Source organism: Magallana gigas, chromosome 7 (assembly GCF_963853765.1).
Source record: "Magallana gigas chromosome 7, xbMagGiga1.1, whole genome shotgun sequence".
NCBI lineage: Eukaryota > Metazoa > Mollusca > Bivalvia > Ostreida > Ostreidae > Magallana > Magallana gigas.
In genome coordinates this window covers 7416082-7437844 of record NC_088859.1, presented here as the reverse complement: position 1 = coordinate 7437844, position 21763 = coordinate 7416082, and the positions used below count along the sequence as shown (strand labels likewise).

At 34.5% G+C, this 21763-nt stretch overlaps 1 protein-coding gene across 1 annotated transcript in view; it reads left to right on the top strand.

Moving 5' to 3' along the window:
- Positions 1–21763, top strand: part of LOC105335833 (E-selectin) — a 59310-nt gene that overhangs the window by 11468 nt on the left and 26079 nt on the right. The window contains exons 4-6 of the mRNA XM_066067493.1: positions 12076–12300; positions 15772–15978; positions 16138–16260. Coding sequence (XP_065923565.1) covers positions 12076–12300; positions 15772–15978; positions 16138–16260 — 555 coding nt within the window. The remainder of the gene's footprint in view (positions 1–12075; positions 12301–15771; positions 15979–16137; positions 16261–21763) is intronic.

Here is a 21763-nt window from a genome sequence, read left to right as displayed (position 1 = left end):
CAAAACCTATTTGTCGTTGTTTTCAGAATAAATCCAATCGCAACTTCTCGGGCCTTTCCGGCAAGCTCGGAAAAACACCTCGAATGTATTACCTAGGCGTCCATGACAACCCCCCTTTTTGTAAAACTTGATATAAATAGAACACATTTTAAGATCTGTTGAGATGTGAGTTATTACTTCATTAAAGTAAACGATATACACTAAAATATAACACAGAAGCGGCATACAAGACTGTCTAGCCGATACTTATTTTAATGGGAAGCGACTCCATTTTGTATAAAATTCTAACATCCGGTGATGTTAATACATTCGAGGTGTTTTTCCGAGCTTGCCGGAAAGGCCCGAGAAGTTGCGATTGAGAATAAATCCTTGCATTCCGTAAAAAAGGTTACAAAACGAAAAAACCGCATGATCACGCACGAACACGCACGGTAAAAAACGCAAACCAATTTTCCTGATACACGCACGATCCCGCACGTTACACGAACGATCACCCACGTTACACGAACTATTTAACACGATTGGCTTGTCAACAATAACGTTGTTACCACTGTATAATGAAGATTCTAAATTGTAAAAATCGTGACCCTCGGACCAAAACTGGGGCACCAGGCGGGGATCAAAATTTAACATAGAACTACATATGAAAAATGTTTAAAAATTTTCTTCTCAAGAACCACTTCACCAAAAATGCCAATACATACACAAAAGGTTGTATATATAGTGAAGATTGTAAAAATCGTGACCCCCGAACAAAAGTGGGGCCCCAGGAGGGGTTTAGATTTTAACATACATAGGAAAATGTTTTAAAAATCTTCTCAAGAACCATCGTGCAACTGTTTGGGATATTACTATGCATACATGTACATCCTTAAATAATGTAGATTCAAAAAATTGTAACTCCCGGACAATTGATGGGCACCAAGAGGGGTTCAAAATTTAAACATTTTAAAAAACAAAGGAAAAGTTTAAAAATTTTCTTCTCAAGAACTACAATGTTTTAGTTAGTGGAATATCTATGCATGCATCCTTCGCTTTTGTAGATTCCTAATTCGTAAAATCGTGACCCCCGGACCAATAATGGGGCCCCAAGATGGTGTCAAAGTTTATTATAGAAATATAAAGGTAACAGGTTAAAAAATCTTCTTCTCGAGAACTACAATGCTTCAATTTGTGAGATTACTATCATGCATACAACCTTGGATAATGAAGGTTCGACAGTTTTAAAATAGTGACCCCTGGACTAATACTAAGGACCCAAGATGGGTTTAAAGTTAAATGTAGAAGTACCGGTATATATGGAAAATGTTTAAAAATCTTTTCGAGAACTACAATGCATCAATTTGTCAGATAACTACGTAAGCACCCTCAAATAGTGTAGATTCAAAATTATAAAAGCCGTGACCTCAATCTAATACTGGGGCCCCAAGAGGTGTTCAAAGTTTAGCATAGAAATATAGAGGGAAAATGTTGAAAAATCTTTTTCTAGGGAACTATAATGCTTCAGCTTGTGAGATAACTATGCAAGCATCCTTAAATAATTTCGATTCCAAATAATTAAAACTTTAGCACTGGACTAATACTGTGTCCCCAAAAGGGGTTCAAAGTTTAACATAGAAAGATATATTGAAAATGTTTTTAAAAAGTTCTTATCGAGAACTATAATGCTACAGTTTGTGAGATTACTATGCAAGGATCCTCAAATTGTGTAAACTCTAATGTAGTGGAACCAAGAGTTATCTTTCTTAATGTTCTGTACAGTCTGAGAGTTATTCCTCTTGAAGTGGAACTCTTCTACGTTCAGTTTTTCAGGTTGTGTACGTGCGGTCCCACCGCAGTGCTACACATTTTCATTCCTATTTTACTATTTATGTTGTTCAAGCCAACCATAAACCTCGGACCATTACTTGGTCCCCAGAAAGGGGTTCAATGTTTAAAATAGAAAAAGCATATGCTACGAAATGTAATGTTACAAGGAACTGCTGTTCAGGTGAGCGATGTGGCCCATGGGCCTCTTGTTTTTCTTCTAGACGTTTTTTTAAACTCAAATATCTTGTTTGTTTGTTGTCCTATAAAGTTCAAATTTTCAGAGCTTAATGGTAGTTACTATTTCTCAATATCTACGGAAAATCGTTGAAATCGACACTTCCGGTACCGAGTTATTCCCCTTTTTCCGAAAAATATAGGCATTCTTGTGCACGCATAGGCTCTGAAACCGCTCACAGCATGTGTTACAAAGTCACAAATCTTAAAAATAGAGAGTTTGAACGTTGTCCTCCGAGTGTTGTTTTTACAATTTTCCTCCTTTAAAGTTTCAAAAAATTAATTTGAATTTGTGTTTCAAAAAATGCCGATATTTGGTTGTGTTTTTGTTATGTAGCTCTTTAGTTTAAAATTTTCCCTAAATACACATAGAACAAAATATGTGCAAAATATCAAGGGCTTTTACTTGACACCATTGAAAAAGGGCTGGCCCCTTAAATTAGGGGTCTAGAGCCCTTAAAAGTTTTCGTTTTATAACTCAAAAATGGTTAATATTTCGCTATAGCTGTCGATAGAAAAGTTGTTCATTATTGTGTTATCAATGTCGTTACAAAATTATTTTGTACCGGTAATGTGTAATATGAGTGTAAAAAGCTTGTCTTGTTAACATGTACCTGTATTCATTTGGCAAGTAAGCGAATCGTCTTTGTGCGCATAACGTACATAAATTAACAGCTGAAAGTGTACCAGCATATACGGGATGCTTTGATTCATTTGAAAAAGTGTCTAAAAAGTATACGTGTACATGTTTTTCTTACAGCCCTTTTTAGCTCACCTGAGCTGAAAGCTCAAGTGAGCTATTCTGATCACTTTTTGTCCGTCGTCCGTCCGTCCGTCCGTCCGTCTGTCCGTCCGTCTGTCTGTCCGTCTGTAAACTTTTTACATTTTGAACTTCTTCTCTAAAACCGCTTATCCAATTTCAACCAAATTTGGCACAAAGCATCCTTATGGGAGGGCAAATATAAATTGCAGAAATAAAAGTCCGATCTGTATTCAAAGCGGAGAAAACCTTGAAACTGTAGAAAAAGGGGGGTGCATTTTAAAAAATCTTCTTCTCAAGAACTACTGATTCCAATTCAACGTAGTTAAGCATAAATTATCCTTATGGGAAGGAAAATATAAATTGCAAAAATTAAGGTCTAATTCTGTTTCAAATCTGAGTTATTACGAAAATAATAATAAAGGAAAGGCGTGTTTCAATCAGTTTAATAGCTTCGGATTCGGCATCCGGTAAAATGGGTAGACAAGACTTGGCCTGGGCAAAACAAAAGATTGGCAGTTATTAATCTGCCAATCTCATTAAAATTTCAGGATATTTGATTGACCAGTATATTTGTATTTGCTGTAAATATTGCTGCAAAATAATGCGTATTTGGAATTGACGATTGCCGATCTGCCCCGGCTTTTTTTTGCCACGGCCCGGGTTTGCGTACCCATTTTACCAAGACTCGTATTCCATATATCTAAAATGAGGTTCTTTGTTTAAAGCAGCCATGGCATTATACGAAAAAGGGTCGATCTGACTATGATGAATTTGCTTGTTGTGCAACAGTTTGCGAATGAAGGGAAATTTTTGAAACATGCAAAATATATTGGTGCCGATTTTGTGAAGTAAATTGAGACTAAATATTTCAATGCGTTGACAGTTTTCACACATGACGTTGGTGTTAGCTTGTTCTGATTTTCGTTTCGTTTTCATTATTAATTTATGCTTTGTAACCTGGGAACTATCGTCTGTATTTCGTGATTTTTACGTATCAAATCAAACAGAGACTTCGGTAAATCAAACAGTTAACTGTTTACCTGCGCAAATTAAGCAAAATCTGATGTATCAAAAAAGTACTGAAATACAATTCATTATATCGGTAATTCGGCATTATATTTTGCGTAATGGTAGATTAATGCAATAGGTTTTGTTGAGATGCTCGGCATTTTCTCGAGTTTATTCAGTTTAAATAGAGTTTGATATTGCTGTCGGAAATATGTAGGTATATACATGTACATGTATATATATGATTCATTTCGAAAAAATAAATTGTGTTCTTTATTTGTTATAATGCATGTTTCTTGTGTTTTAATTGTTTACAATTTCTATTTACTAACCATATTTGAGTGTTAAGCTTCGAATTATAAGCAAGATACAGAGATTTGCTCACAATTCTATGTTTGTACACAGATCTTAAAAACTAAAGATTAAAAAAGTAAAAAAAATTGTCAATATTTATTAAGAAAATTTTCAAAGTCTCTTCTTCCAGAAACCAACTTTAACAACTTATTGTATTGTAAACTTAACCTTTTTTAGCTCACCTGAGCCAAAGTCTTCTTCTCAAAAACTATTAGGCCAGGAAAGCTCAAATTTGAGTGGAAGTATCCTCAGATAGTGTAGATTTAAGTTTGTTCAAATCATGGTCCCCGGGGGTTGGGTGGGGCCACAATAGGGGGATCATGTTTTACATAAGAATATATAGAGAAAATCTTCAAATATCTTCTCAAAAACTATTAGGCCAGAAAAGCTCAAATTGAAATGGAAGCATCCTCAGGTAGTGTAAATTCAAGTGTGTTCAAATCATGATCCCCGGGGGTAGGGTGGGGCCACAATTGGGAGATCAAGTTTTACATAGGAATATATAGAGAAAATCTTTAAAAATCTTCTTCTCAAAAACTATTAGGCCAGGAAAGCTCAAATTAAAATGGAAGCATCCTCAGGTAGTGTAGATTCAAGTTTGTTCAAATCATAGTTCCCATGGGTAGGGTGGGGCCACAATTGGGAGATCAAGTTTTACATTGGAATATATAGAGAAAATCTTTAAAAATCTTCTTATCAAAAACTATTAGGCCAGGAAAGCTCAAATTAAAATGGAAGCATCCTCAGGTAGTGTAGATTCAAGTTTGTTCAAATCATAGTTCCCATGGGTAGGGTGGGGCCACAATTGGGGGATCAAGTTTTACATAGGAATATATTGAGAAAATCTTTAAAAATCTTCTTCTCAAAAACTATTAGGCCAGGAAAGCTCATATTTGAGTGAAAGCATCCTCAGATAGTATAGATTCAAGTTTGTTCAAATCATGGTCCCCGGGGGGTAGGGTGGGGCCACAATTGGGGGATCAAGTTTTATATACATGTAGGAATACCTTGTAAAAATTTTCTTCTCAAAAATATTTGGCCAAGAAATCTCAAATTGGCATGTAACCATCCTTAGGATGTGTAGATTCAAGTTTGTTCAAATCATGGTCCCTGGGGGTAGGGCGGGGTCACAATGGGGGATGAATTTTTATAGATAGAGAAAAACTTTAAAAGTCTTCTTCTCAAAACTATTAGGCCAGGAAAGCCCAAATTTGAGTGGAAGCATCCTCAGATCATATAGATTCAAGTTTGTTTAATTAATAGTCCAGTGGTAGGGTGAGGCCACAAAGGGGGATGAATTTTTACTTAGGAATATATAGAGAAAATCTTTAAAAATCTTCTTTTTAAAGAATTTTTGGCCAGAAAGGGTTTAAACTTGTGTAGAGGCATCCTCGGGTAGTGTAAATTCAAGTTTGCAAAATCACAGTCCCTAGTGGTAGGGCGGGACCGTGATGGCGGTTTGAATGTTTACATAGGAATATAAAGAGAAAATCTTTAAAACTATTCTGGGAAAGTGTTCGGTTCAAAACTCAGTACTTAGTGTGAAAGCAAAGGTTATGCAGATTTAAGTCTGGTGAAACCATGATTCCCTGGGGGGGGGGGGATATAGGAATAGAGAAAAATCTTCTTACAGGTACAACAACAAAAGAGGCTTGGTATTTACTAAAAAATAAGAGGTTGATAAAAATTGGCAGATTTTCAATTTTTTTTTAGCAAGATCTACTGTACTCAGTTGTCAAGATATTTTGATACTGTAATGCTAATTTGATCAGAATTAAGGCAATTGTTGCTCAGGTGAGCGATGTGGCCCCTAGGCCTCTTGTTTGGAGTCACCTCTGTTTAGGTCCTATAGTGGACAACCGTTAAGAAAATCAAAAACGAGAAAATATAAACGTTCTTTTTCTTATCTAGTGAGATACATAAACTAGATTTAAAAAAATAATAACTTCCATGAAATAAATTTGAGTCATTTTACTGCAAGCATTTCAAATCGACCTAAATTCTTAGTTGTGTGCGTATTTACATAACCCATCTCGCCCGCGGCCGAGAAAATCGATCGCCAAGGTCGCGGCTGGACTACCTAGCGGTCAGCGGTTATCTAATACACAAGAATCGCGTGTGTCATGTGTGATTTTATTTACCCGCAAACACAAGAATCGTACACAATGACATTAAAGCTTACTCTTCTTAATTTGAATTAAACGAAAGAGTGTCAATAAGAAATCGTTCTGTTTAATCATAAAAGCAATGCCATTCTCGAACTGAAGCAGTATCAGACAGATAGATCAACTGTGGGATTAAAGGGGTAAAACTTATATTAATTAGAGTTTAGTCATCATACTGCAAACATTGTAAATCTTCCTGGGTTCTGAGCTCTCTACGTGTGTTTTAACATTACGTAAGTTATCCGACCCCTCATCCGCGGCCGAGGAAATCAGTCGCGGCTGCACTACCTAGAGGTCAGCGGTTATCTAATAACAAGATACAGAACTGTTTCAGTTAGTTTGTTCATCTTCAATTTATTTAATTAAACATTAGAATGTGAATTGAGAAGCCCCTCTAAAAATTGATAAAAGCGATATTATTCCAAATCAGAAACATCATCAGACATAAATCAATAGTGAATTTGTAATTCTAAAATGTTCTAAAAACTATACATGTACTAATAATGTTATAGATAAACAACGAAAAACCACAAAGATTAAACCTTAAAATGAAGATCACCCCCAGAACATACATGTAGCCAAGGAGATCCCGCGCGAGTGGACAAGTGATCCGCGGTAGCTTCGTGTTCTTCTACATGTACTTTATCACACGCGCATGTTTATTGATATTTTGTACGATTCCAACTATTTGTTTTTTCGAGATTTTGACCGGTACATGTAAGATTGACTTGTGTTTCAATTTAAGATTTTTTTATTTACCCACGAATATTTCCGCTAAATACTGCTGATAGGTTTTATAGATATCGTAGAAAGTAGTTGACATCTTCATAAGGTTGCACATAAAATGAGAGAGAGAGAGAGAGAGAGAGAGAGAGAGAGAGAGAGAGAGAGAGAGAGAGAGAGAGAATCCAAAATTGGAAGCATTATTTAGCCGAATTTAGAAAATGAAACAGTCCCCAAGCGTTCAAGGCAGGATAAAAAAAAATCAAATATCAAATTAACACATGCGGTAGAGGCAATTGCAACTTCTCTGGCCTTTCCGGCAAGTTTGGAAAAACACCTCGATGTATTAACATCACCGGATGTTAGAATTTTATACAAAATGGAGTCGCTTCCCATTAAAATAAGTATCGCTAAGAAGTCTTGTATGTCGTTTCTGTGTTATATTTTATTGTATATTGATACCTTTAATGAAGTATAGCTCACATCTCAACAGATCATAAAATGTGTTGTAATTATATCAAGTTTTATAAAAAAGGGGGTTGTCATGGACGCCTAGGTAATACATTCGAAGTGTTTTTCCGAGCTTGCCGGAAAGGCCCGAGAAGTTGCGATGGGCGGTAGAGGCTGACACGATAAAAGAATTGTCCAGAATTGAGGGATTAAGTAATTATTTTTAGAATGTTCACATGAGTTTTTAAACAAGATTTGTTTAGATTTTATCGGTTTCTTGATCACAGTGCAAGGGCTTTATTTTTTTTCCAAATGTGGCGAAGACCTATTTTTGGCGACTACTTAACATGTGTACATTTTTCTCCTCAATGTATGTCACTTTCCCACCCGTGTGTTTATTCGGTCAGTCTATGCTAAGTCAATCCGCTCCACGTGCGACCGAAAATCTCGTGTCGCGTCAGCGCACATAGCTCAGAATATTGCCCCCGGGCTGCAGACCAGCAATTGATAAATAATTGAAGGATGCTTTCACTGCAGCGGTCAATTGTTAAACAATAAGTGTCTAAATATTCGATGTCAATCAACCTCACCTTAAAGGTGCGATATCGTAATCTGAGAATGTGGCTAAAAAATTAACCTGTTGAACACGCTAAACTTCTATAGTTATGAACAGAATAAAATATATATTATCAGAGACATAAATAACTTAATAAGTTATTTATGTCTCTGGTTTTATAAGTTAACAGTTTTAAGTCAAAGATTAAATAAAATTTGTTCTCAGGATTAGAAGTAATGATATACGACTACATTAAGCAATAAAGTCGGTCGATCGTCATTAAATCATCAGAGTACTGCAAGTGTCGACAGTTTCTTATTTCTTTGAAATAATTGTAGTAGTTCAATTGACTTGCAGACTATAATATAGCGACTTTTCTGCCTTCCAAAAATGTATGCATTTAATTGCGATAGATATTTGTTCTTGGGGATTTTACTTATTGTTATATGCAAATTGATAAAAAAAAAATCATTGAAGGTGTGTAGTATGAGGTTGTAATGCAGATTAAGTTACCTAAAACTCAGCTGAATATTTTATTTTTAATCTAGCTTGTCAAAATGGGAGATTGTTAACTTGTAGCTTGTTAACTCTGAAAAAGTCTAGAACAGAAGAAATAAAGTCTTTATAGCTTTCGCTACATCTTCTTATTTATGTGTACGCGTACATAAAGCTATTTTAGATTTTTTTTTTTACTGTATAAAAAGTGTTGTTTTTTCTAACCTTAAATTTAAATCTATAGAAATTCAATATCTACATGTAACATCTCAAAAGCTTTGATAGCTTACCGCTTGGAAATCATATAGTGATGAAAATTGACAAATGCCCATGAAAAGACATTATTGGACCCCAAGGGTTTCTTATCCTTTCCGACGATGATGAGAAGAACTCAAATATGCATACAAATCATACATTTACATGTATATTTATATGTGATATGATAGAAATAATTGAAAAATATAGGTCTTTTTTTGTGCCGCACAAAACGGGCGAAAAGGATTTTTATACCCCACGAAAAAAAATTGAGGGGGGGGGGGTTAAATAAAAAACACCTTGTCCGTCCGTATGTCGTGTCCGGTCTATATCTTTCTGATGGAAAAACATTGGAAGTGTTCTTACTTCGTACAAATATTACTCATTACCTAACGAAGCGTCATGAGCTAAACCCAAGGTCATTTGGACAAAGTAAAGGTTACTGGCAGGAAAAGTGCAAAATTTGTTTCCGGTCCACTTTGGAATTTCTTACTTCACACAAAGATTGCTTATGACCTGAGGGTGTGTAATGATTTGTCCCTAAGTCATTTAAGGAGAAACATTGGGAGTTTCTATTTCATGTAAAGATTCCTGATGACCGATGATGTGTCATGAACTTGGCCCAGGGTCAGTTGCGCAAGTTCAAAGTCATATTAAACATGTGTCATATCTTGTATTAATGGAAATGAGTAAAAGCTAGAGTTTGACATAAAGAATACTTGTGACCTGTAAATATACCCTGCCTTGTCTGACTCGCTAAAAAAAAAGAACCATCCACTATTCTCTAATAGAGAAATACGTGAGTAATGACTTCTTTCTTAGTGGGGATATCATTTGTGAGCTTGCTAACAGTACCTTTTAGATGGTCCAGTGGGAGCAATGCCCCCCCCCCTTTCTCTCAACCAAAATTTCCCTTAAGTTAACGCTTAGAAAATTGATTTTTGGGTCATTTCCCCCACCGCCACATCCACACTTTTATTATAATTAAATTAATTATATACATGTACATAAATGATGTACTTTTTAAAGTTATCCTAAACTTGAAGTAAGTTAAACGAAGAACTTGCCTGGTATGAAAATAATACTTTGAAATTGAGTCTCGTTTTCGATTTCTTGAACTTACTATTATCATATTGATAATCCAGTATCATTAAAAACCATTTTCCTTCTCCTTACACTCGCAAGGTTCTGATAGACCTGTATCAATAACAGACTATCTCCACTTGACCTCCACATCTGCATACAATCTAAATAAACACCTACTTAGCAAAGATATGCCTTTATCTGTTTAATGAGTGGTGCAATACTCAATTTAGAGGTTACATAGAAAACATGCATGAATTTATCTTTTTTGTCTCCATTTGAAGAGTTCCAATCAATTTTCTAAAGCTCTAATTGGTAAGAAGAAATGGTCGTGTAAAGATGACCTTTTATCAATACTGGGTCTGTCAGGCTCTGACAAGTGTCAGGAGAAGGAGGTGTTTTAGTCAGACTGATGGACAATCCTTCAGTTTCAGTCATATTTTGCCATGTTTTAGTGTGATTTTTAAAAATATCACAGGAAATTGAAATGTAACGTTTATTTTCACAAGAATACCAATACATTAAGAATCTATAAATAGTTACCTGATTAGACTTTCACAGGGTAAATTGTGACGTCACAAACAGTGCATTTTCCCGAACTTTTCATAAAAATGAGCAGAAGACACCAATTCTTTAGTAGTTTTTTAAATAGAAAAATATGTCCGCAGCTGTCGCTCACGATGAAACTCACATAATAACTTTATCATGCGATATCACAAAAATTGTATTAATTTCGTTGTGGGCGACGACTGCGGACACACTTTTCTCTTCAAAAAACTATGAGAACAAGTGCCATTTTTCATCATTTTTGACCAAATCTTAGAATTATTAGTGTTGAAGTCATAATTATTTTTTGAAACAAGATAAAAGTGTATAACTTGGTATTTTATATATACACATGTTCAAGATGGCATATGTGTATTTTTATGAGATTTAAACAACTTTTGAATTTAGGGCAAATATTGAAGGAAAATATACCTTCTTCTTTTGAAAAAAATGCGACCTGACAATTTTTGCCTCCATCGCCCCAAATCTACCAATTGAACCTCCTTTGAGTGGAGAGTAAAATAAGTAATGATCGTTATGATTTGCTATACCAATAAGTTACTCTTCAAGATATTACAAATGCCCGTGCTGCCATTTTTACAGAAGACCTTTTTGTTACTTAAAGATACTGAAATAAATTTTTACTGACAGTTTAAGGTAATTTCTGATTACATAATATTACTAAGCCATTATTTTGCCTATTTTAGAAAATATTTCAAAATATTGATTTCACAGATGTTTCGTACTACCTAAATGTCGGATTTCAAGATAACAAATGAATGATGGATTTAACCCAATCACGAAAGTCAGCGGCCTCTTTTCATAGGACAGACCTTTCATATTGTAATGGTTTTTAAAAGATAATGGAATAATATAGTGTTTGTTTCGTGTACAGTGCCTCAAATTGCTCTTTGGTCGTTATAATCGACGCGCAGTCGATGATTTGCTGTGCATATTATTAGTAATTTAGTGTTGGCCTTTGATCCTATTTTTCAAATGAAAAAAGAAAATGAAAATAATGGAAAAATACGGTATGCATATAAATATAAAAAGGAATTGATTAGAAAGACTCGCTAACATGTCACGTGGTATTGTCCATCGCTAAATTCCATTCTTTATTGGAAAACTTTAAAAAACAATCTGTGCGCATGAGGTTAGGTATATCAATTTTAATTCAATATACATACATTTTGGGGGGAAAATTATTATAAGCTGATGATAATAAATAAACCTAATTAAGCTCTTGTATTCTAAAGGCATTCAAAATTTGTTGGAACAAAAAGCCTTAGAATATTGTCTGTAAATAGTGACCCCTGCCAAAAACAAACGAAGAGGATTCTCTTCAATGGTAGTGTTTTACTATGAAAACTGATGATCAGATGGTTCCACATATAACAACAGTTAGTAATTGAAAAAATTCGGTCATCCTTAAAATAGAAAATAAATGCAAATTTACATAAAATAGTACCACATAAAAAGAGTAGATTTAATGTGTTCACGTTTTATAGTTGAATTGAAAATGTTCTTAATGATATAGTTACACAATGTAAGTGTATAAAACAAGTGTAAAGTTTTTGGTGTGTAAGATTTCGGATTGATTGTTCATATACAAAACTACTTTATTTTTACGGTAGGTAAAAATGTAGCCATATGGAAATCTACCAATCAGTCTACAACATATTATGAACCAGGAATAATATTCACCTCGGACAAGGCAGTTGATGGTAACGGGGATGGAAATTGGAATAGTCACACCTGTACACATACACAACCTGAAAGCGATAATCCCACATGGAATGTTAACCTCGGAAATGCATACTATATAATTGCAATAAAAATAAAGAACAGGAATGATAACCGTGAGTATTTATTTTGATTTACATGTATGTACAGGTATATACAATGTAATCTTCATCTTTTTCTGCATGAGATATGGTTATTTTCGTGTTTATTTTAAAATTATTGATAGAGTGGTGTCATATCTTTTAATTTAAGTTCGTGTTTTTTATCATCTTCACGTATGTGTAATCAAACGTTTTGGAAAAGGCTAAAGATAAGTAAGGTTTATGGTCTTATGACATGAATCAATTTCTGATGAATGATTTGAAAAGTGTAACATAAGTCATTTATAAACTAATATCAGTGTCACATATAGCGTTTCTCCCAAATCGTACTGTATACTGGAGTCAAAGACTCCGGCAGGTAGAGACTACCAGGGTAGCACCAAGTAAGATTGACATAATATGTTTAACTAACTAATGGGTACATGGACTACATGGGCATCTCAGCACACTGGATATCTAAACACTCACCCGCAAATGCGGCCCAAGGAACATACAAACATCTGGTGCACTCTACTAAATGAATGCTAAGACAAACAAATGACTTAACAGAACAATACACTTTACATCCCCGTTGTATTGTGTTTCTATCCGTTTTCGTCCGTCGTCGTGCGTTTACAATTTTACATTTTTTACTTCTTCTTAAAAACTACAATGCTAATTGTTACCATTTTTGGTGTGATGCATCTCTATGGTAAAAGAAATCTAAATTGTGAAATTAATGGCTCTACCACTCCCGGGGCACCACAAGTGGGGCCAAATATGTCCCAAAAGGCCAAAATTTCACAAATCCTTATCTCTACTCCCACACACATGAGAAAAAAAAACTGGTTGCATGGTTATGCTGTCCATAAAGTCCTCTACCAAAATTGTGAAATTCATGGCCCCTGGTCAGGGGTTCTGGCTCTAGGGTGGGGCCAATAAGGCCGTATAGTAATTATGTATTAAATCTTAGAAAATCTTCTTCTCTTCTCCCATGTATATTTGTTAAAAACTAAATGCATGATTATGATGTCCATGAAGTCTTCTATCAAAGTTGTATAATTCATGGCCCCTGGGTCAGGGGTTCTAGCTCTAGGGTGGGACCAATATGGCCATATAATAAAAATGTATTAAATCTTAGAAAATCTTCTTCTCTACTCCAATATATATTTGTTAAAAACTAAATGCATGATATGATGCCCATGAAGCCCTCTACCAAAATTGTGAAATTCATGACCCCTGGGTCAGGGTTTCAGGCTCTAGGGTGGGGCCAATTAACCATATAGTAATAATGTATTAAATCTTAAAAAATCATCTTCTTTACTCCCAAACATGTGGGCAAAAAACTGAATACATGGTTATGATGTCCACTAACTCCTCTACCTAAATTGTGAAATTAATGACCCATGGGTCAGGGGTTCAGGACATGAGGGGGGGGGGGCATATGGATATATAGTGTTAATGCATATAATCTTTTAAAATTTTCATCTCTATTCTCACACATATGTAAAAACTGACTTCATAATATGTTTACCAGGAAGTCCTCTAATTTTAAATTTCATGTAGTATTTTCATGGAGTATGGATTTTGACTCTAGGGCAGGGCCATAATGGATATATAGGTGTTAATGCATATAATGTTTAAATGAACTTCTTTCTTAAACAAACATCTGGTGCACTCTACTAAATGAATGCTAAGACAAACAAATGACTTAACAGAACAATACACTTTACATCCCCGTTGTATTGTGTTTCTATCCGTTTTCGTCCGTCGTCGTGCGTTTACAATTTTACATTTTTTACTTCTTCTTAAAAACTACAATGCTAATTGTTACCATTTTTGGTGTGATGCATCTCTATGGTAAAAGAAATCTAAATTGTGAAATTAATGGCTCTACCACTCCCGGGGCACCACAAGTGGGGCCAAATATGTCCCAAAAGGCCAAAATTTCACAAATCCTTATCTCTACTCCCACACACATGAGGAAAAAAACTGGTTGCATGGTTATGCTGTCCATAAAGTCCTCTACCAAAATTGTGAAATTCATGGCCCCTGGTCAGGGGTTCTGGCTCTAGGGTGGGGCCAATAAGGCCGTATAGTAATTATGTATTAAATCTTAGAAAATCTTCTTCTCTTCTCCCATGTATATTTGTTAAAAACTAAATGCATGATTATGATGTCCATGAAGTCTTCTATCAAAGTTGTATAATTCATGGCCCCTGGGTCAGGGGTTCTAGCTCTAGGGTGGGACCAATATGTAAAAATGTATTAAATCTTAGAAAATCTTCTTCTCTACTCCAATATATATTTGTTAAAAACTAAATGCATGATATGATGCCCATGAAGCCCTCTACCAAAATTGTGAAATTCATGACCCCTGGGTCAGGGTTTCAGGCTCTAGGGTGAGACCAATTAACCATATAGTAATAATGTATTAAATCTTAAAAAATCATCTTCTTTACTCCCAAACATGTGGGCAAAAAACTGAATACATGGTTATGATGTCCACTAACTCCTCTACCTAAATTGTGAAATTAATGACCCATGGGTCAGGGGTTCAGGACATGAGGGGGGGGGGGCATATGGATATATAGTGTTAATGCATATAATCTTTTAAAATCTTCATCTCTATTCTCACACATATGTAAAAACTGACTTCATAATATGTTTACCAGGAAGTCCTCTAATTTTAAATTTCATGTAGTATTTTCATGGAGTATGGATTTTGACTCTAGGGCAGGGCCATAATGGATATATAGGTGTTAATGCATATAATGTTTAAATGAACTTCTTTACTCTCACACACCTCAAAGGAAATTTGAATTCATTATTTTGTAGATCAGATCTTTAAGTTTTATGCCAAAATTTTAGTTCTTTTTTAAAGAGTTTAGGCTGGGAGGTGGTCGTCAATACAAATTTAACATTTTTCTACTCCAGAATGAAACCCAATTAAATGAATATATGAGACTCCTCGAAAAGTTTGTGTATGGATTATATGCTACTCAGGTGACCGTTAAGGCCTTCTAACCTCTTGTTTTATATTTAACGCTATCCTTCATGGGTTAATATAATTGTTGATTCTTAATAAAATTAAGGATCTTACTATAATTTTTAGATGTAAAGAGGTAATGATGGAAAGCGAAAGAAATTTAGAGAACAATAATTTAGAAAAAGGAATTTGTGTATGGCTGAAAAATCCTTTAAAAAATGGAGCTAAAATCTTATTAAAAGATGCAATCGATTTTCACGCAACAGGAAAATCAAGTAGCAAGTAAGCCTTTTTTTTTTAGAATAGTTTTTAACCCGACATTTAAGAATACATAGTATACGTCAGATACATGTAGTGCATATTATAATTTGGAATCACCACAATTTATTTTTGAAATTGGACTTTTACAAAACACTGGGAGAAATACTTTAAAATCATCTTCTTTGTAAAGCGCCGTATGATATTCAAGATATATCGTTTCATGAGTCATACTTATCAGTTTTCTGAATGTTTTGTAGAGAATCGCATAAATGGTTTCAAATTATATGGAACAGCGGAGAATGGAAGTGTACTCTCGATATATAATGATACATCCCCAACTCAGAACCGCGATGAAATATTCATTGATTCTTCACATATGCTTGATGTTCCGATAAAAGTGATTACTATAAAAGGACCGAACACTGATCAGAGAATCCTGACTTTGTGTGAAGTGTTCGTATACGGTAAATTAAATGGGTTTTCTGATTAGTTAATTGCAAATCTTAATGTTAAGTGCATATCCATTTATATACAGAATAAAGATTATACAAGCGACTGTTTTTTAAGATTGACACTACATTGTGTGCTGAAAAAAGAAACATATTATTATCATTTATTTTTAGCCAGTATAAAAAATAAACATGGAAACTTTTGTCCTGAAAAATGTCAGAGGAATTCCATCTGTAGAACTGACAATCTTGTGTGTCCTACTTGTCAGGATGGATGGGGAGGACCATATTGTCATCGTAAGTTTCTTAAAGCAGTCTCAAATAATTTGGCAGCTTACTTTTTTTAAAGGCACTCATGAGTTAATTGACTTTAGTCATTATATTTAAGAAAAAAAGATATCATTTTTGGATGTTTAGCGGGATATAAATACGGGTTGGTCACGTGATCAAATCCCAAAAGAGGTGAAGAAGGAGTTAAATTTGATCGTCAGTGGACTAACACGAAAGATCCCATGGTCTCAAGCCACAGGTTTTGGGTCCAATCTGTTTGTGGAAATAGAATGGACACAAAACCCGAGGCTTGAGACGATGGAAAGATCTGTGATATTGCGTTTGCGATTTTGTCGAGGTTTGTTATAAGAACCAGAGATGAATTATAACTGATTCTGACTCCTTTGACAAATTGCAATTGTCGTTTTCAAGAACGCTACGTTTCGATGCCAATCCATAAATATTATTCAACGTGAATCCATGATCATTTATCCCTGCAATTAAATGATTAATGTTATAAATTGTAGGAAAATAAATGAATGAAACAAGTATTAAAAAATACAGATAAGTTTAGTTTTATTCATGCCTAAATTGAGCATGTGTTTAGCATACGTCGTTTAGTTTGAGTACATACAAAACGTATGCCTGAACAGGATTATTCATGCGCTATTTTGACCTCCTGACCCAGGCTGGTGTTATGCAAGCTTATTATGCCTTCTGTCAGTTTGTCACTATATATTCAATACTCATCTATTTTCGCATAGTATCAAAGGATTTATATAGCGTAAGCATACTATGCCGAAATAGAGCACGGCAAATATTTTCAACTAAAATCTTTCAAGCGCCGACAGCGGGATTCGAACTCACGACGCTAAAATCATTCCAGCTTGAAGCCCAACACGTTACCGCTAAGCTATATTCGCCGTTATTATATCTAACGGTATTTATATATATAAAACGTAGATATACACGACTGACATCAAGCAATTAAAATTATTCATTTTTCCAAACACACTTCATTATTGGCGGTAATTTTAAAGTTTAAGTTTCTTAAGTAACTTTTGAACAAGTTGATTGAACAATTTTCAAAGAAATTCTACATGTACATGAGAATCACAAAAACGCTTTTTTAAATGACGCTTGATAAAGAATATACAAGTAAAAAATTCAATGAGATTTCGTCTGCTAAACATTTCGAGTTTTCTCGGTAAGGCCAAACGTCTCTCATATCTTGAAAAGAACATAAACCTTTGTTGACTTATTATTGTACAACACCTTATTGATTAAATAAACAATCAAATCAATTGATATCAAACCCTGACTACTATTTAGGCATAGTACATGCACAACACAACACTATTATATAAATAATAGCAGATTGGGTAAACAATATTAAAGCATTGAGTGTTTATTTTTGGATGTCGTCGGTCCTATAACACACCAAGCGGTGAAGACAAATTGAATACCGCGCGATAGTCTGCACTGTTTGTTGTGTTATAGGACCGACGACATCCAAAAATAAGCATTCAATGCTTATATTTATATTCATGCTGTTCGTACTTATGTTTATTTGTATGAAATATATGTTTATTGTCGATGTAAGCCATTATATATAAAAGTACTTATTAAATTGATTATATAAGATTGAACGTTTCATTTAATCTTACAAAAATAAATATATTCAGAACACGTGATTACATTTATATTTGTGCTTATGGCGCATGAAGAAGCAAGGTGTATTCATATAAATATAAACGCTAAAATGGTCCTTTTTAAGTCTGAAGTTTCTAATTTTATTATTTAAAACACAATAATTTTATTTTCATTTCAAAAGAAAGAGAGGGAATACATCGATTAAACGATCATAAAGTTTTAATCGCATCATTCTCTCACTAGAAGTCGTGTTATACAAGCTTCGGTTACACCTCTGTCAATGTCCGATATACAAGATGGACAAAGTGTATTTAAAATTGACGTAGTTACTTATTTTACCTATAAATATGATTATAAGTAATTCAATTTAAATCTTAAAAAGGGTCGTTCCTCTGTTTTTAAGTAGCAATATTGGATCACATCTATTCTGAACATTCTGCATCATTTATTAATTCTACTTGAAAATGTATTTTAATAATGACAAATTAACTACATTGAATAAAAAAGGGGAATTTACGTATTTACAGAGTTTAGTAAATATCTGTACAAGCATTATTAACAAATTATTAACATTACCATCAATAGATGGTAATGCAGATATAAATCATTTAATATAACTGATTTTTTAAATTAAAATTTTATTAGATCGTAATATTTGTACAATTATAGTTCTTAATATTCAACATTAAAATAGCAGGTCTTTTTGCATCATACGTTTCTCGACATGCAGTTTAGCGAAATTTTATGCTGTTCAGAGAATACACATACTCATTCACGTTTAATGTTATATTATGCATATTTTTGTTGCAGATTTGAAGCTACATGTGTATGTGTAATAAAACAAGTTTTCATATTTAGAAATATCATGTTTGCGACCAACATATGTTCGCATCTCACAACATCAATATGTCTATGCACAGTTTTATGTCTATTTGGCCAATTATGTATAGGATGTTGCATAAATGAAATTAAAGGTAAGAAAATTAAAGAAAATTAAAGTTTTCGTTTTCAGAGATAACATGTCAGCGACCAACAGTGATATCCCCTCTCCAAATAGCTACATTCCCAAACAGACAGACACTTTACTACAAGGATTCTATTATGTTTCGCTGTAAAGAGGGTTACAACTTGAATGGAGATGTAGTCAAACAGTGTACACAGAACGGAATTTTTCAACAGAATTTGCCTACATGCTCTAGTACTCTAGTAAAATAACTGTCCATTCTTATAACCTACGTTAAAATACTCACAAGATAATTTGACACAAAGCTTGAAACCGCCCACTTTTTAAAATTTTAAACCATTTCAAAGGTATTTTAATGATAGGCAATGAAAGGCAAGGAACTCTCTCTCTCTCTCTCTCTCTCTCTCTCTCTGGGTAAAATCCATAGATTTCACACAGTAGCTGTTATAGTCTTGTATTTTGATTTCCCAAGTATGGGGCTACGAATACATGAAAGAAAAAGTTAAAATCCAGAGTAATTTAATTACAGGGTGCCTAAATATTTGGAAGCATAAAAACGGTGCATGAGTTTTTCACTGTAAACATTTCGGTTGATCCCACAAAGTGTAGATTAGTCTATACTCGATCAAATTAGATAACAAACATTATAGCGAGCGCAGCTCGCCGGCGCGCAGCGCCTGCGAGCGAAGCGAGCTCTAAGAACCAGTGTGCGCGGGAGAAAGAACGAGCTAAACCTACAGTTCATCAAACAAAATTTTTGTCTACGTCCCATAATGCTCTCTAATGTTTTCACCCGTGGTGCTATGCCAAAAATGACCTACTTTTAACTCGTAATTTACAGTGACTTAAAGTTTGAAGACACGTTTTGAGTACCGCATCAGGGGCGGATACAGGATTTGTAGTTAGGGGGGGCGTGGATAAAATTATTTAGGCAGGGGGTCTGGGGGCACAGGAGGCGAAGCCCCCGGAAGCTCCTGGGTTTTCGTGTATTTTGAAGGTAAAACCAGGCTCAAAATAGTGGTATTTTTTCAGTTATGTACACTTTACACAAAAGTATATAACAATTTAACACATATTGTTACTTATACCTAATACATGTATTGGATTAAAAACAAAATATTTTAGGCATTTATGAGCTCCCAAAATTAACCTGGTTATCAAAGTTACAACATTCTAATGACGTTACGGTATCAGACCCCCTATTAGCTGTTAGAAATATCTGATACATCAAATCTTCAATATTCTTATATTAAAATAGTCTATTTACCTAGAAAAAAAATAAAAAAATATACAGTTATTCAGAAATTTCTGCTTGCATCGCAATATGGAAATGACAGCGCAGTCTACACTTGAAACAAAACTGCTAGGATTTCCAGTCGATTCTTGGTCGAAGCCCCAAGTTCAGGGCCCTGGGGAATTTGATGCAGCCACCATAATAAAATGACCAACACTGCTTGTTTTAAACACAGTTTAATTAGTTTGTTATCAGAACCTGTCAACATGCATTAGGATTAGATGTTTATTTAAGAAATAAACAACGTTATTTAGTGAACATGGCGTTATGAATAGCAATTGCTCTGTTGGCATATTCCATGATGCGCGCTAGCGCATCATGGAAAATATGCCAGCAGAGCAGTTGCTATTCATAACGCCATGTTCACTAAATAATCGTTGTTTATTACTTATATTTGCATTTTACCACTCGCAAATACCCTGTATTAGCCTAGACCTTGACATTAAGCTATTACATCAAAAGTAAACATTCAGACTTTGTAATGTATCTTTTTAATTCACATACATTTGTTAACAGAATAAATGATATGTCATAACAGTAATTCCTTTAAAATGTTATCAAAAAACATGTTTCAATATTAAATACGTCAATTTTAATGGAGTTGGAGAAAAACACATGATGTATCGTATAGCTGTTTAATCTATAACGTCATGGAAAGTATATAACGTTACACCTTTATGACGTCATAGTATACAGACAGAGCAATTGCGATTATAGAGAAATATTTGCAGCTCCTCCGTATGGGCTTACAGTGGGAAAGAACAATGGAAATGCAAATATAGATGTTTATAGAGCAGCAGAATTGCAGTCAGCATGGCACAGCTGGTGTATCAATGAGTTGTAATATTGAGTCAGGCATAATTATAAATAAAGTGAAACACAAAATGCTAACTTTTCTATGTAAAATTTATCAAATCATCTACAGTCATGCATACTTTGAAAATTTTAGGGGGGGAGGCCCCCCCCCCCTAAATCCGCCCGTGCGCATATGCTTTGGCGAGACTCAAAAGATTTTTTACATGCTTCCATACCTCCGTATTGAGTCGAGAAACGTAAACAAAGACGAACAAAGTCATGGATGACGTCACAGTGCACTCGCGCTATATTTCCCGCGATAAATTTAGAGGTGGATCAAACATCTGCAATGCGTGTACTAGCTATTTCAGTATAGACTGCGATACCTGCCTCATTGACATATGATTTGTTGTAAAAAAAATTTTAATATAGAGATTTTATGTATATATATTAGCAAGAGCCATTCTTTACTGTCATATCGATCCATTTTTAAGCTAATTGTGTATGCATGAGTAGGGAGGAAGTAAACAATAGGACATTTTGAACTAAATAAAAAGGAATAAAATGAAAAAATAAACAGTTAAAAAAATTATGTAGATATTGTATATAGTCAGACCATTAAATTTAAAAGGGGAAAATTACACACCTACAAACAGGTACCGGACTCTCTCTCTCTCTCTCTCTCTCTCTCTCTCTCTCTCTCTCTCTCTCTCTCTCTCTCTCTCTCTCTCTCTCTCTCTCTGTGTGTGTAAAATCAATAGATTTCACACAGTAGCTGTTATAGTCTTGTATTTTGATTTCCCAAGTATAGGGCTACGAATACA